At 36.1% G+C, this 17,127-nt stretch overlaps 1 protein-coding gene across 4 annotated transcripts in view; it reads left to right on the forward strand.

Moving 5' to 3' along the window:
* The window catches only part of HPSE2 (heparanase 2 (inactive)), a gene marked incomplete at its 3' end in the record, with an annotated part of 568,642 nt that overhangs the window by 295,443 nt on the left and 256,072 nt on the right, over positions 1 to 17,127 (forward strand). For 2 of the 4 annotated variants that reach the window (XM_082854941.1, XM_082854942.1), the window contains exon 4: positions 11,347 to 11,520. The exons of the other annotated variants lie outside the window; for them this stretch is intronic. In XM_082854941.1, the coding sequence (XP_082711067.1) occupies positions 11,347 to 11,520 (174 nt within the window). The remainder of the gene's footprint in view (positions 1 to 11,346; positions 11,521 to 17,127) is intronic. 4 annotated transcript variants of the gene reach the window in all.

Below are 17,127 nucleotides of genomic sequence, written 5' to 3' on the forward strand. Positions count from 1 at the left end.
CATCCCATCCGCCTTGCATATTAGCAACGAAACAACTGATATTCTACATTGAAAGGACAAACTTTTTATAACCTGCATAACATGAATCTAATCTCAAGGAAACATCAGATAAACCCAACTTAAATACTACAAAACGAATGGCCAGTAGTTTTAAAAATGTCAATGTTGTGAAAGACGAAGAAAAGATGGGGAACAGTTCCAGAATAAGGGAAACTAAAGAGATGTGAAAATTAAATGAAATCTGTGATCCTGGGCTGGATCAATAAAATTTCTATAAAGGACATTTTTTGGGGGCCGTTAGCAAAATTTAGGTCTATAAATTGGATAATAATGTTGTTATCTAATTTTTGTGAATGTTATTTTCTGATTTTGATTATTATTGGTTATTTTAGTGAAAATTTCCTGATTTTGATAATTATACCTTCATAATTGCCCTTGATCTTAGGAAAAACACACAAAAATACTTAGGAGTTATAAAAAACTTTACAATTCTTGAGATCCCTCACATATAACTTCTTCATGATTTAGCAGTGTGGCACTTCAGCACCTCACCTCAGGGCAGCAGTCTTTGACTACTCAAACAAAATAGTTTCCCACCCAGTCTCCATTACATTAACCTGATTTCTTTTCTTCATAGGACTTACCACCATCCGAATTTATCTTGTTTATTATTGCCTATCACCTCCTCACTCCTACTCTTCCTTTCCTACTTATTTAGAGCATAGGTCCCTGAAAGCAGGGACCTTGTCTGTCTTAATAATTGCTATAAACCCATTGTCTAGAACAATATCTGGCACATAACAGGTACTCAGCAATATTTGTCAAATGGATGAATGCATTTATATGTACAAAGTCTAGAGATGAATAGCAGCAGGAAAGAAATCGGTTGTAGGGAGTGATGTTATAGATAACTAAAAATTTTATTGAATACCACTATCCAGTTGATTTTATAATAGAAGGTGCCTGTGACTCCAAAATAGTTAACACCTAGAGTGCTGTCTGCTGTAATGGTAGCAGTGATTGGTTACTTTCTTCCTAAAGCAAAGGCCTGAGGAGATAGGACATGGTGTAAGGATTAGGGAAAACAGGGTTTCCAAACTTAACTGGTATAACAGTTAGGGGAGAACATCTGACTTCCAAACTATCCTGGGCTGTTCGTGGAGCGGTAGATATGCCCCTGAGAGAGGAAGAGTCTCCAGGCTGATGGAAATAGAACATTCACACACTTTGAGAACAACCCAGTGGCTTGAGGGCCCATCCTAACGAATAATTTCCCATTCCACGTTATTTTTTTGTCTGTGAAGTGAGCATGTCATTATTACTTGGCCACATTTTGAGATGTGCTGGAGAAGAGCTAAGGCAAGCATTTGTTTAATACAGGCACTAAGTAACAACATTCCTCATTTCATCTTCTTCCGACCTTTTAAAAGCCCTTCTTCAAAGCTGTTCTCTTTGAGGCTGTATTTACTCCATATTAAATGTCTCTCTGAGTAAACTCTTTGGGTAAGAGCCAGTCTTCATTTTGTTCTTGCTAATCCAAGACTTTGGAGCTATCTATAAATGACAGGTCTCCTTTGTACAGTGGTTGGAGCAATACCACCACTCTGACCCCCAAGTGGCAGAAACCATTTCCCATTCTTCATTATTTGTAGGAATTTGTAAGGAGCTGGGCTTCATTGGACTCCTTTAAATGCATAAAAATGCCAGCCACACTTTGCAGACATGATGTTTTCAGACACTTGTGAATTCAAAAATACCCTTTATTCTTTCCAACTCAGTAAGAAGGCTGTTCCTCCATGGAGGCCTAGCCACAAAGCAAGTTTGAAGTTTTCTTTTGTTTGGCTTATATGGAATTATTGGTGAACTAGCTATAGAAGCCCCTCCACCCTTTTTTATGTTTGAGGTGGGGGAGGTGAATGGTAGAAACAAAGCTAAAGTTGTCTTCATTTCACTCTTCTTTGTGTCTAAAGGGTTCAAACAGATTTAGATACAAATAATGTCTTCACTTTGATGATCAAAAAAAGATAAAAACAAATAGCTAATGATTGGTTTATTGGCTGAAAGGAAAACTGTTTTGGATTGTTTGGTAGGACTGTATTCTAGCAAAAGTATACACCTGAACCAACAGGCACAGGATTTTACCTCTTCAATGGTACATTAATTTGTAAGTTCTTCTTTAAAGTTCATCTCAAGGTTATACTCAGTTTTGTAAAAAATCAGAGATGATAATGAACATATTTTCCCATACTATTCTGAAGATAGGTAATTTTTAACTGTTACATATCTGGTATAGCATGGGAAATATTCAAAACAGGGTAATTTCAAAGAGCCATTTTCATTTTATGCATGCCAGAAAAATAAAATTAGATAAGTGGAAAACTTGAAATAGAAATTGAGTGACAGGAAGAATAATTCAATAGAATTAGGCATCGGAAAATTGGCCCGTGGTTCTGTTTCTGTGCAATGTTAGTCAAATCTTGTGATCTCTCTAGGCCTCCATTCAAACATTCACTCTATGGGCAATATAGTATGACAAATAGATGTGAAGTTATTTTGAAAAGAAATAAGTGCTATAATATTGGGGGACCAAAGTGGTTATTTAGTTAAGTAGACGTATCTCTGCGACACAAATGCATTTTTTTGTAGAGATATTATTATATGAGGTCAACTGCTATTTAATAGGTATTTCGGTCAAGTATTTGAAACTTATGAATAAGGCAAACAAACTCTGATTTGGGAAGTAATTACCTATAAGGAAAAAGTCCACCTGTCTTCCATCCTGTGTTTCCCAGCAGATGTGCTAAACACATAGTCTCTACTTTCTCAGCACGTTATCGGTCCTCAACACTAAGCAATCTGGCTTCCATTTTTATCTGTATTAGTTTTCTTGAAGCTCATCAGTCTTCGTTTGATGGCCAGTCCTTTTGTTAAGTCTTTGTACTGAGTATCTGCTATAGCATTACATTTGTTCCTTCCTCCAGGTTCTAACGCCTCCCCCACCTCCACTCAATTCTAGCATTTATTATGTCTTCATATTCTAAAGGGAAAAACAATGATAAGCTGTGGAAAAATGATAGAACATGAAACAGAAGGTTATATGTAAGTTTTGAAACATAAGATACTCTCTTTGTTCTATGACAATAAAAATTTTGCAAAATGTTTGATAGAAACTCAGAAAAAGAGGAACTATGAGTGCCATCTTGTGGCAAGGCATGCCGTACCACAGCTAATTAGACATATCTCACTCGCCCCTCTTCCCCCCAAATATTTTAGCTGTGCTCTGCGTGTCTGTGTCATTTGATACTGGGGTCCATTCCTTTTTGAAGCTTTTTAAATCTCTGGTCTGGGAGTCACTGCAGTAATTCTCAGTCTTTATCTTCCTTTATGTATCTTCTTTACTTTTCAAGATTTGATATTATATTACCTTATTATTTTGAAAATCACCTTCTTCGTTGGATCTCATTGCTATTCTTTCATCTTGATTCTTGGATCATTCTATGACTTTCTCTTATCTCTTCTTGAAAATTCCACTTACTTCTCTCCTGACAACTGTGGCTCTACTCTAAGACTCAGCCCTTAGTAGAGTTGTCAGATAAAATACAGGACCTCCAATTAAATTTGAATTTCAAATAAACAATGAATAATTTTTAGCATAAGTATGTCCCAAATATTAATGAGACATACTTGTATTAATGCAGTAGCATTATTTGTATTTGTATTTGCTAAATCTGGCAATCCTAGCCATTAGCTTTCTGTTCTTTCCTTATTTGTGATAGATACGGAGATGAATTGCTCAGATTTCCCTTCAAAGAAATACTTGCTGCCCAGTGGTAGGGAGCAAAGTCAGCAGACAACAGCCTCCAGCTGTCATTTCCTTCAGGATCTGTCTGCCTAGCTTCCACTAGAAATTCCTCTGTTCTTCCAGTTTCTATTGAATAGTAACATATGACTCCCCAATATTATTCATTCCAAAATGAACACTTAAGGCAATAAGTAGAGTATTTGAATGCATTTAACAGCATGTAGTAATAGACATAATCTCGAGGGAATTTGCTACAATGAAAATGGTAGTTCAGGTTGGGTTATATATAGGGTGCAGACAGATTGCAAGTGGTATTGAATGGGCCTAAATAACACCTGTAGGAGTCAGACATTTATTAAGGCTTATTGTGTATTGGATACTGAAATGGATGCTAAAAAAGCAGACATGGTACCTTCTCTTTGGCAAATGCTCCAGTCTGCCTTTAGAGAGGGATGCAGAGCTGAACAATGATAGCATGGTTGTCTGTTGCTGTAACAGGAGCCAATAAAGAGCTGGGAGAGATGAGAGGAGGGAGCCCCAGTGTCTCTACCTTGGAGAATCAAGGAAAACCTCACAGAGAAGGCCATAGGCCTAAGCTATGAAGAATGAAGAAAAGAGGAGAAAGGATATTCCAGGCAGAGATAAAAAGCTTAGAGCAACGAGAGCCATGGAATAATGTGGTTTGTCAAGGAATGGTGAGGAGTTCTAACATGACCCAAAGTTCATCACACTAGTGTTTGAGAAACTCTTTGGCCAAGTCTAAGCAAGTATCAGGCAGGAAAAAATAGTTTACTTGTTTTAAGGACTCAGTCCAATCTTATTCATTTCTAAATTGGCAAAAAGGACAAAAATACCCCTTGGTAACTATTTGTTCTTTCGAAAACTTCATGTGAAGGGAGAGTGCTTTTTCTGTGTGGCTAAGGATTTACACATGTGTTTCTTACTCTTAGCTCTTAGAGGACAGTACTGAACTTCAAAACGGGAAATTGGTGCTGAGTTCAACAGCGTAGTGTCAGCTTATTCTAATTGTGAGCACATGAAAATATGAAGAGATTATCAAATCTCATGAAAAACAAAATGTAGAAATGGGACATACTTGAGCAGAGCTCAGTTGATACTTTGACATCCTCTGAGGCAGCTGCCTCCTGCCCCACCCAACCTTCCAAAGAAAAAAAGCACTTAATGGAAAGGGGCCTGTTTGGGGTAGAGTTAATACTTGGGGTGCTTTCCTAGGTATTGAGTTATAAAGAGACTTTAATGCCTCATCTTGACAGAATTCTGGGGAAGCACAAATTGGAAGCCAAAATTACTTAGCAAGTCACTTTTTAATTCCCAGGTGACACTTGTGCCTCCATAATTTCTATAGAAAAGTTTAGAGGTGGCTATCAGTTAGGAAAGTGAGGGATGAGGCCACATCTATAAGATTTGTTCAGACAGCACTTTACATAAGATTAAGAAAATGTTAATTGTTCCTGTAAAATTAACAGGGACTGGGATATGCTGCTTTGAGGACAGTGGTTATCTGGAAATTAGAAAATCCCTATGACAGTTCCACTTTCCCTCCTTTATAGCTCTGTACGTCTCCCAACCTTTCAAAATGTTTTGCTTAACCAGATTTATATCTTCAGTCAAAACTTCTCCCCTTAACTCTGGATTTGTATATTCTGATCACTCAAATTCTTTACTTAATGTGTCAGTTAGGCATCTCAAACTTAATGTAGCCAAAACCAAAATTCTGATTGCCTTCCTCTCCTTCCATCTCCCAACCTTCTACACTTCTTTCTTAAATGTCAGTTTCATCTTTCTGTTGCTCAAGTCAAAAGCTTGAGTTTTCCTTGACTGTTTTTTTCCCCTCAGACCCCATATCCAATCTTCAGCAAATCTTCTACCTTTGAAACATCCCAGGAATCCAACCACTTCCGCCACTCTGCTGCTACCACCCAGGTCCAAGCCACTATGATCTCTAGCCTGAATTATCATTATAGATGCCCAGCTACTTTCCTTGCTCTCACCTTTGCCCTCTATTCACCCTGTAGTCTCTTTTTGGCTCAGAAGCCAGGGTGATGCTTTTGAAATGTGAATCTGGTCATGTTCAAAACCATCCAGTGTTTTTCTGTGTCATTTAAGATAAGAGCCAAGGCCCTTACAATGGCCAGTAAGGCCCTACACAATCTGACCCTGCTGCCACTCTGACCTCATCTCCTATTTCTCTCCCTTATGTTCATTCTGGGGCAGCCATAATGGCACCATTGCTCTACTTCACAATCATCAGTCACTTACCTGTCTCAGGCCTTTGCCTTTACTATACCCTCTGCCTGGAATTCTTTCCGTAGTTATCCCCTTGACTTGCTCCCTAACCTCCCTTGGGTCTCTGCTCAAATGTTAATCTTATCAATGAGGCTTATTTAAAATAACATACCACCCCCAGTGGTTCTACTATCCCCTACCCTGCTTTACAGACTCCATCAATCCCCACTACAGCCACATTAGAGGTAAACTCCATGGCGCAAGGACCTATTTTCTGTTTTGTTCATGGCTATAACCCTGGAGACTATAATATTTCCTGGCATATAGTAGGTAGTCAGTAAATATTTGTTGAATAAATGAATGAATCCTACTTGAAATTCCAGCCATCTCGTTGCTTAGATTAATGGGAGCCCTATTTTTTGTTCTTTCGATTGTTGTTTGTCTATTTTGTTTTTGAAGTGAGAAGTGCTGAGGAAACTGAGAAAAATGACCATCATTTATATCTTAGTGTGAATTCATTGACCTTATCCATTTGTAATATAGAGCTGAGATTAGCCTCATTGAAAAAATGGTTTTTGACAGATTGCAGTCTTGGTTCTTGATTTTTTTACTTTAACCTATCTCTGGTACTACTCTAGTCATTATTTTGTTTCTTTTCTTCGTTTTGTTGCCACAGAACTTCAAGAAGTAAGTTCAGTGTACCAGAGTCTCTATTCTTTTTTCTCTACCACTCATTCTTTAAGTTCATACCCCAACCTAAATCTAGAGTCTAATCTCATTTTTTGATTAACCATAGTAAGTTTGCTTCTTCTTTCTCCTTTTTCTCCTCAATTTCTCACCAACATCTACTGTAACTGACCAGCACCTCCTTGAAACTGTCTTCTTTTGGGTCCCTTAATTCTACATTTCTGGTTCTCCTCCTTATTCTCTGTCCCCCCCTTTTTTTCCTTCTTCCTGACCTTTTTTTTTTTTTTTTTTTTACGGTACGCGGGCCTCTCACTGCTGTGGCCTCTCCCGTTGCGGAGCACAGGCTCCAGACGCGCAGGCTCAGCAGCCATGGCTCACGGGCCCAGCCGCTCCGCGGCATGTGGGATCTTCCCGGACCGGGGCACGAACCCGTGTCCCCTACATCGGCAGGCGGACTCTTAACCACTGCGCCACCAGGGAAGCCCCTTCCTGACCTTTATATGTGGACATTTCTTAAGGTTTTGTCCTACCATTTTGTCCTTCAAAACTCTCAAGAACTTTCACAGCATCAACTTTCTCAGCACTATGTAGATGACTCCCAAGCCTCTCTCTTCCATCTCTCTAAGACTCCAGCTCCTCATCTTTAATTGCCTGCTAGACAAGACTCCTTAAAGTTCTGTTCCTGTGAGATGCCAAGACAACCTGACTATAGGATATAAAGGCATTGGCACCCTCTGGTGGAGAGAGTAGAAGTCATCTTTAAGTATCTGCTTGCTTGGATGGAACCTGACAGATGTTACAAGGAAGATTACATTTGTTGAGCATCTACTGAATGCTCTATATTCAAATATATATCATTTTAAAATAAACTTCAGGGTATATTTCTTGAACTAGCAATAATAATTATTATGCATATCTTTCATTCGGAACTTTCAGTTTCTTACTAGACCATTTTTGTGCAACAAACAGGATTTGGGCTGTGTGAACTCCTAAGCATGATTTTAAGGCAGGAAATTGTTCTCTGATAGATGCTGTGAAGGATATAATGAGATACAGTACCAGCCTTAGGGAACTTAACAGTTTAACTGGGTAAACATGCCATTCACTCTGGAGAAGTGACTAAATCAAGAGGTAATCCCAAGGTAAGACAATGTCACAAGGCACTCAGATGACAACAAATGGTGTAAACCCTGAGTTTAAAGAAGGCTGAGGTCACTGTAGGTGGATTGGTGAGTTGAATGAGGAATGGCTTCATGGAGGAGGCGGGACTTAAACTTTATCCTTCACAAAGTATTTCCCAAACTTCTAGCTCTCTAGTTCTCAATTTTTGCCGTATTAACAAACTGTCTATATTGTTATTTTTCCACATTTTTCTTTATACTGATATTTTTTTGATAAATACCATTTTCCTTGTCTTAAACCATCACATCCATAAAATCACAGGTTTGATGTGCTTTTGTGTTTGATATATGTTTTTCTATTACATATGAAACAAACACAGATAATCCTCATCATATGGAGACAATTAGGTCTAGAAAAAGGCCACTTAAAGGGGATTAATCTACCTAAAAAGAATATCATTCATATGAAATTTTGATGCAAAAGTTTGATTAACGTTTTAGTTTATAAATAAAACTAAAAATTATGAAAATAAGTGTATTTCATTTTATACTTAAATTATAAGCTGTTATTGCAACTATGAACAATTTGAATGAACAAAATGATATTTAATTGAATATTGAGTATTTTTCTGATAAAATAATTTAACTTTTGTGGCACAGTCATAAGTATTAAAAAACATCAAAGTAGACCTCATATGAACTTTCAATAAAATTATTTTTTGAGCAACCTGTTTTATTATCACTCTTGTGAGTTTTCTCTTGTTCAGCTAACTTAAAATTCTTCTAGATCCTTACTTATTAGTGGATTTGCATGTGATTTAAGCAATTATCAAACATTATTTTCATTGATCTCATGAAGCCCTGTGTCTTTTTCTCACATTTGCAACTTGGCTTTGCAACAGATTTGTACTGAGTTTGCCTTATATTGGAGAAACTAAAAACATCATTGCTTTGGTTAGTGAGAATATTGCCAAGTGGAAGGAATGTTTAAGTCAGTTCTCAGCTCAACAGTGAATATTTTAGTGTTAGGATTACTTTTATTTTCCTATGCATCCTTTAACTCTAGGACAGCCTTCTCAAACTTTATATCAGAGAAACACTTGAAATATTCTCAAGTCTCAGGGAACTTGTGGATAAAAATTATATATAAAGCTCATGGTATGTCAGTGTAGTCATTTAGTTGTAGATATTATAATCCAATAATAATTGCCAATGCTCTTTTAAATAGAGTGATATTTTCCTGAGAATCTGTTGAGTTTGGCTGACATTTTAGCCCATTCTTTTGTAGGTTCCCCCAAAAAGGTCAGTGGTATGGTTAGAATAAACTTCAGTTTTTCTTTTTAAAATGTTCTACTTGATTTTTTTGGTGCCTTACCCAAGTAAGGCTAAAACATTATCACAAATTTCTATCATATAAATGCTGTTGAGGTATGGTACATAATATATGGTAAGCTGTAAGCTTAGTTTTTTTTCCTTCCTATTTAAAACTGAAAATGACCTTTTAGACAACCTTTCTAGAAAAGAAGAAAAGAACAAGTAATTAACTTTCATTCTTGAAATTAATCCCTTTTTTCCTTTTTATGAATTTGAAAAATTATAAGGCAAACATAGTATGTTTTTGTTAATTAACTGGTTTAAGCCAAAATGGGATATAATTTTTCTAAAGGTAGGCTTGTTAGGTTATTTAAATAAGGTTTATGAATTCATGTTAATGTGGTTTTCAATATGAAAATAAATTAACAGTATTGAATAGTAAAGTTACTAAAACTATATGTCAAAGCAATATGAATAAAATTATAGCTTAAGAAAACATTTTCTATGAGACTTTGAAAGAAACCATTTTTTTACTGAGTGGCATGGTCAGATTATATAGATAATTATAAGATCAGTATACACATGTGTTGGTTTCATGATAATTTTAATAGGCCTAAAAATGCATTTTAATTTTAATTGCTATTTTGGAACTAAAAATAAATAATTAAGTTTATTTCCTTTTAATAATTAAGTTTATTTCTTTAATGTGAAACTATGCTGTTTGTTGTTGCTTAGCTACTTGATTCTGGGTTTAATGTGAGATAAGTTCCCATGGATTTTATTTTCAACTAAAATGAGACAATTTCCGTCCTTCTTCTTGATGCTTCTTAAAAGACACTTTCTTGTACATATATGGAGATAAAAATGGCAGCAACCCTGTATCCCACTTCAAAAACTGATAATGGATTCAACCAAATGATCATGGTCCTGCTTCGTAGGACTAAAAGACCTATAACAGCTGCTGTGAGACACGTTGGTCACTCTGTGTCATCTTTTGCAGAACCCCCTAATGATATCTTACAGAGCCCCACATGGTGTTCCACAGAATTCCATTTGAGAAACCCTGCTCTAGGGACTTGGATAATGAGTACTAAGATAGTGTGAACTCCTGTACATAATTATTAACCTAAAAATTTTTTTCAATCTGTATACCACTTAAAATCATGTCATCCATATTTTGTGAAACATTGTATAAAAGGACAAGTAAAATCTGGATATGTTTAAAAGAGAAAGAAAAGGCGTGACGAATGAGAATAATCAGAGCAAAGGCCAGTGGGGCAGGGGATTCTATAATAAATAGAACTGGATAACACCTGCAAAGAATTCTTTGACAGTAATAGAGAGACCTGAAGTTGGGGAAAAATTATAGTTGAGTTGTAGGGGCCTTGAACTAAGAGAAACAAAGGTCTTGCAGATCCACTAAGGTTTTGAGGAATAAGTGAAACTAATGAAATTGATTGGGAGAAGATGAATCTGGCGATCTGGGAAGAATCTAGAGGCAGACAGGCAAGTACATTCTTGTAATAATTCATGCAAATGGAAATGAGAGCCAGAACCAGAATGGTGGCAATAGGCGTGAAGGAATGGGATGGGTATGGGACATACAGTAAATAGCATTCATGGTATCTGGGATCAACCTAACAATGAACATATTTCTATTAGTAGTTGTGGTATTTCCATTCTCAGAAATATTAGAAATGTGAAATTGAGTGAGATTTGTTTTGGAAGTGCTGCTAGGTTGAGCTATTTTCTGACTCCCCAGCCAATCATTGTTTCCTGGCCTTGTCTCCTGACACTATTCCTATCATTTCATAAAGGAGTTCAGATCCAGCAGTGCCAGATTTTCTGATATTTTGAGAAAAACTATAAATCTTGCTAGTTTGTGATATCTTCCCATTTCTAAATATTAAGAATTCAATTTTTTCTTAACAGATAAAATATACTATAGACTAGATTTGGTTGTCAATTTGCAAACTTTATCTGGAGTTGTGTGTGCTGCTTTTGAAAATCACCTTGAAATGTACCCTGAACCAAAAGGTAATAGTCCCTTTTGGAAGCCTCTGTGTAATTCCTCTTAGCAGGAAGCTCATAGAAAGGCTTTTTGTAGTAGCTAATATTTTCCTTTTGTTGGGATGTTGATTTGAAAGTTACAAGCCTTTCTCTGCTTCTTCCCAGCCAGGTCTCTAGACAAACTTTATAACTTTGCTGATTGCTCTGGACTCCACCTGATATTTGCTCTAAATGCACTGCGTCGTAATCCCAATAACTCCTGGAACAGTTCTAGTGCCCTGAGTCTGTTGAAGTACAGCGCCAGTAAAAAGTACAACATTTCTTGGGAACTGGGTAATGGTAAGTAAGGATGTTGTTTCCTCTGAATTGACAAGATAAAGGGTAAAAAATAAGATGGCTCAGGCCATCTCTAGTACAGTGGCCCAGAAAACACTTGGGTTGTTTGACCACTGAGTTGACCTTCCAAATAGTAAAAGGCCAAACAGTTGGAGAGTAGATTTAGTGAAGCCCACCATTTGCATCTGTAGTTATCTCTAGTTACCTTATTCCAAATATAGGGGAAATGCCAAATGTGACTTATGATTAACAAATTGATATTAAACCAGATACAACCTAGCTGCTCAGCCTAAGCTGAAATTTATAATCTTTTATAGAACACTGGTCCTACAAGATGACCCTTATAATAATTCGGAAGAGTTTGGTCAAGTATATTTGGGAACTGGTCTACAGTATGTGTACTTCTTGAAGGTTCATAATGCACATTAGCATATAAAAGGCTTGAGAAGTCCTGTTGCAATAAAATCTGTATAAGATTTTTTTAACCCAGCATTTCTTAAATCATTTAACCAGGGTTGGTTTCAGGGGCATGCAACCTGTGCAGTCACATAGGATCTCATGCTTAGAAGAGACCCATGCTTGGTTTAATGCTCTGCTATCGCCATCTTAATTTTTAAATAGAGGGATCCATGTTTTCATTTTGCATGGGGCCCTGCAAATTATGTAGCCAGTCCTGTTAAATCATTGCACTGTGTGTGTGTGTGTGTGTGTGTGTGTGTGTGTGTGTGTGAGAGAGAGAGAGAGAGAGAGAGAGAGAGACCTGTTATCATCTCATGGAACAATGTTCCATCGAACACACAATGTTCCTAAGCCACAGTATTTTTCCTAGTGATATAAATGTGTGTATGATGCATATGATAGTCTGTAGATTCCATGAGTCTCTAATATTATTGAGTCAACTACTATGGGTTATAGTTAAAATTATGGATAGTATAAATTTGAAAATATTCTGATTCCTAAGAAAAAGACATTTTGGTAAACCTTAGAATAAAACAACCAAGAATTCTCTTAAAATTACTGTTACAAATTGATAATAACATTTTTGTCCATGGCCATGTATATCTGTAGCTAACCCATGTTTGTTTGGAGCACCGTGTGTATGCTGGGGGGGGCAGTGTACACATACACAAACACATGTGTGTATTTATGCACTCCACTCTAGAATTTGAAGTTCTCCTAAGGTAGCAAGGGATGAGGATCTTATAAGAACAAGTGTCTTTTTTCCTATCACTAACCATTAACTGGAATGTAGCTCTCTCTTCCTTCCCTGGAGTGGGGGAAATTGGGGGAGAGTTAACTACCAAATGGAGACTTGAGCTGAACTGAAGATAATTTGGTTACAGGGGGCATAACTAGGGTAGCCTGAGATTTTTCATCTTCCCAACCAGTCTAGGTATCATACGTTCTAGGACAAGAGCAAGAGTGATGTGATCAGCTTAGAACGAGGCAAAATTATTACATAGTAGACAAAGCCATTTACTGATCCCTCCCCGTCGTATTTTCTATTTTGTGCTCCTTGACATTCTTTGGTATTTTATGTTGTCTACTCATGACTACCCCACCTAACCTTACCCTGCTCCAGTGTCAGACTCCACCCAGCTTAGCTCTTTTCTCCAAACACAGCAAAATATTCTTCAAACAATTCAAACAATTCATTCCCCAAACAGGGCATTATACCTGTCATGAGGGACCAATTAGGTGTAATGTTTAAAACTGGTCAGTGTAAGACAGTAAGGAGTGGTAGGGCCTCTGATGAGCTAGGGAATACATGCTGTGCCTAAAGCGTTTGTTTTCTTTCTAAAATATTTCTAAATAAAATTGGTTTGTAAAAGAATCTCAGCTGGTTGTAGATAAGCTCAAAGCAATTAAAAGTTACTTACAAATGACTGATGGGAATAATTCCTCCAGGGTTTGTGGCATCTCTGAATTTGGGAGCTTATTAAATTAAATAAATCTTTAATTGGTATAACTGACGTGGTTTGGTGGGGGTGGGGAGAGTATAGGCATCTTTCTATATACATGTCTGTTCCAAATAACTGAGAGTCTGCCCCTTTCCATCCTTCCCCCAAATTATGCTAAACAGTTTAGAGACGGAGCTAATTACATTTTTAAAATGTTGTTTAGTCACCTTAGCCACACAACACTTGATTCCCATCATCATCAATCCATCTTCAAGGATTAACAAAAACAAAGAATCATTTTTGAGGAGGAGAAAAGGCACAGTCATAGATAAGAAAATAGATAAGGATATAGATAGCAATAGATAGAAAAATAACCAAATTTATGAATTTAAAAATTCAATAAGGTAGAAAGTATCTGGTAATGTTCCTGTGAGCATTTCTATCAAGGTAGATATAGATGGTTTTTGAGTCTGTAGTCAAGAAGACTAGAGTTGGTCTGTTTTCCCACCCCTTTGCTTTTATTTTAAAAATTGCATTTCTATTTTCTGATATGACACATAAGCAGTTTGCCCAAATAAACACACCTTTTAGGGTTTGAAGATTTATTTTGCTGATTCTTCTAATTCATTTTACAACTACTGATAGTTTTTCTTGTGCTAGCATCGTATCCCTTAAGATATCCATTGTATTCTGTTCACAACGATTCTGTGTTGTATATTTAGGCCCTTGCCCCTCAAAAATTATCTGATCATCCTCCTGGCTTGGACTTGTCTCTCCAATCTTTTATCCATTTTCTTTTTTGTAAACATATCTTTTTGGACAGACATAATAGTTTAACTATTATATACACATTTAGGGAGGGACAAGAGAACTGGTCAGTTCTCTCATCCTCTCATATACCCACATCCTGTTAACAAGTACTTTATCTCTAGAGCAAATCTGGCATTGGAAAAACTAAAGTAGATATTTCTTTGGTTGTTTCTTCTGGAGTATCTAAACTTAAAGTGACTAAACTTTTTTAAAGTTTAAAGTATCTAAACTTTTTCTCCTTTAAAATCAGTGAATAGTGTGTGCTACATACCATGAAAGCAAAATATACCCATTATCAAGAGGTGAAGATTAAGAAAGTTTAGGATGTCAAAGTCAAAGAATGACTTTCTTGATACAAGATTTTTAACAACTATGTTTTGTAGATATAAAATGTTTCCTTAACTGTCATAAATTGTAAACTCTATATTTGATTAATACTAGGTGATGATTGTAATTATTTGCATTTCTATTAATCATTGGTGAATCTAAAGTAAGGAAGAGCAGGGGGGAACTTTGAAGCTGAGACTCAAATCTTGGAAGTGTAGAATAAGAAATTTAATCCAATTCTGCTCCGGAGAGATGGTATTTGTTCTATAGAGGGCTATCCTTAACAAAAATTTTCTGAAGATAATGCAGCATCTCTAATTGAACACTACATTATGAATTGTTTCCCAAATTAGGTATGTTCCCCAAATTGATCTGCCCACTTCTGAGAACAAATAAAAGCCACTGTAATTAATTACGGAATCAGTGTCATATATTTATACCTATGCCTGACCTATACATTCACCAATTATTCTTGTTTGATTTTAGTTATATGAATCAGTTCCCTGGAACCTGATGTCTACTGAGCAATTTCATAAAATCAAAATTATGACCTTATAAAACTTAGCCCCTTAGAGATGATGATTCTGGCAGCCCAGCTTTATTAATCAATTCATTAACCCAATATTTATTAAGCTTTTAGTCTGTGTTTGTGTGGATAAATGTATGACGTGTTTATGTATAGCCATTTATACAGTTTTATTATGTATGTTTGTGTGTATATAACAGGTATAGTCTTGTGAAGGCCAAACACAGGGTTGAGCCACCGTGTTCAGACACACTTCCAATTGTTTATGAGGCTAGATCATAGCCCATAGCTTTAGAGAACTGTTTTTTTGTTGGAGAGAGTTTGATGCTAGGGAAGGAGAAGAGGGGGAAAGAGGAAGAGAAGGGAAGATGAGAAAACATATATTGTTTCTTTACCTGATTACTTTTCTCCTTTCCCTTTCCATGCCTGCTTCTCACCTTCATCACCTTTATCTTCTCTATTCTTTCTCCACGTACTCCCATCTACATAGTACTCTCATGCTATTTAGTAAGTTTATAGACTTGTACAACCATCTCCACAGTCCAATTTTAGAACATTTCCATAACTCCAAAAAGATCCCTCATGCCAGTTTTCAGTCAGTCTCTGTAACCATTTCCAGTCCCAAGAGACACTAATCTGCTTTTTGTCTTTATAGATTTGTCTTTTGTGGACATTTCATATAACTGGAATCACACAATATGTAGTCTTTTGCATCTGACTTCCTTCACTTAGCATGTTTTTGAGGTGTATCCATTTTGTAGCATGTAAAAGTAGTTCATTCCTTTTAATTGCTGAATAGTATTCCAATGTATGAATATATATATATTCATATATATGTGTGTGTATATATATATCTACATAGAGAGATATCTATATGTATATCTATCTGTCTACCTATATATACATATATATCTTGCATTTTGCTTTTCCATTCACCAGATGACAGACATTTGAATTGTTTCTACTTTTTGACTGTGATAAGTAATGCTGCTGTAAATGTTCATATACAAGTCTGTGTGTGGGTATATACTTTCATTTCTCTTAGGAAGATACCTGGGGGAGGAGTGGAGTCGCTAGTTTGTATGGTAAATTTAAGTTCATTTTTAAACAAACTAACACACTACTTTTCAAAGTAGCTGTACCATTTTACATTTTCCCCAACAATGAATGAGGATTACAGTTTTTCTACATCATTGGAAACACTTGTTCATGTCTATTTTTTTGATTATAGCCATTTTAGTGGTTTTGAAGTAGTATATTAATATGGCTTTAATTAGCACTTCCCTAATGACAAGTGATATTGAGCATCTTTTCATGTGCTTATCAGACATTCTTACATCTTCTTTGGTGAAATGTCTACTCAAATCTTTTGCCTTTTTAATTGGGTTATCATATTATTCAGTTGTAAGAGGTTTAAATATATTCTGAATACAAGATCTTTATCAAACATATGACTTGCAAATATTTTCTCCCAGTCTATAGCTTATTTTATCATTTTCTTTATGGCATCTTTTGAAGTTCAGATGTTTTGAATTTTGATAAAGTTCAGCTTATCAATTTTTTATTCTCTTCCTTGTGCTTTTGGTATCATATCTTTGCCAAACCAGGATCACAAAATATTTTTCCTATTTTTTCTTTTAAAAGCTTTGTAGTTTTTGCTCTTACGTTTGGGTGTAAGATCCATTAGGAGTTAATTTTTGAGTATGGTGAGAAGTAAGAATCTAAATTCAGCTTTTTGCATATGGTTATCAAATTGTCCCAGCATTGTTTGTTTGAAAGATTATCCTTTCCTTACTGAATTCTCGTGACACTTTTGTCAAAAATCAGTTGACCACAAATGGGTTTATTTCTGGACTCAAGTCTTTTCCACTGATCTGTATGTCTGTTCTTGGACTACTATACTAGGACTACATTGTCTTTTTTTTTTGATATATGTATTTATTGCAAAATGATCACCATGATCTTTTTTTTTTGATATATGTATTTATTGCAAAATGATCACCATAGGTTCAGTTAATATCTATCACCTCACATAGTTACAAATAC

This window comes from Leucopleurus acutus, assembly GCF_964270905.1.
Source record: "Leucopleurus acutus genome assembly, chromosome: 14".
NCBI classification, from domain to species: Eukaryota; Metazoa; Chordata; class Mammalia; order Artiodactyla; family Delphinidae; genus Leucopleurus; species Leucopleurus acutus.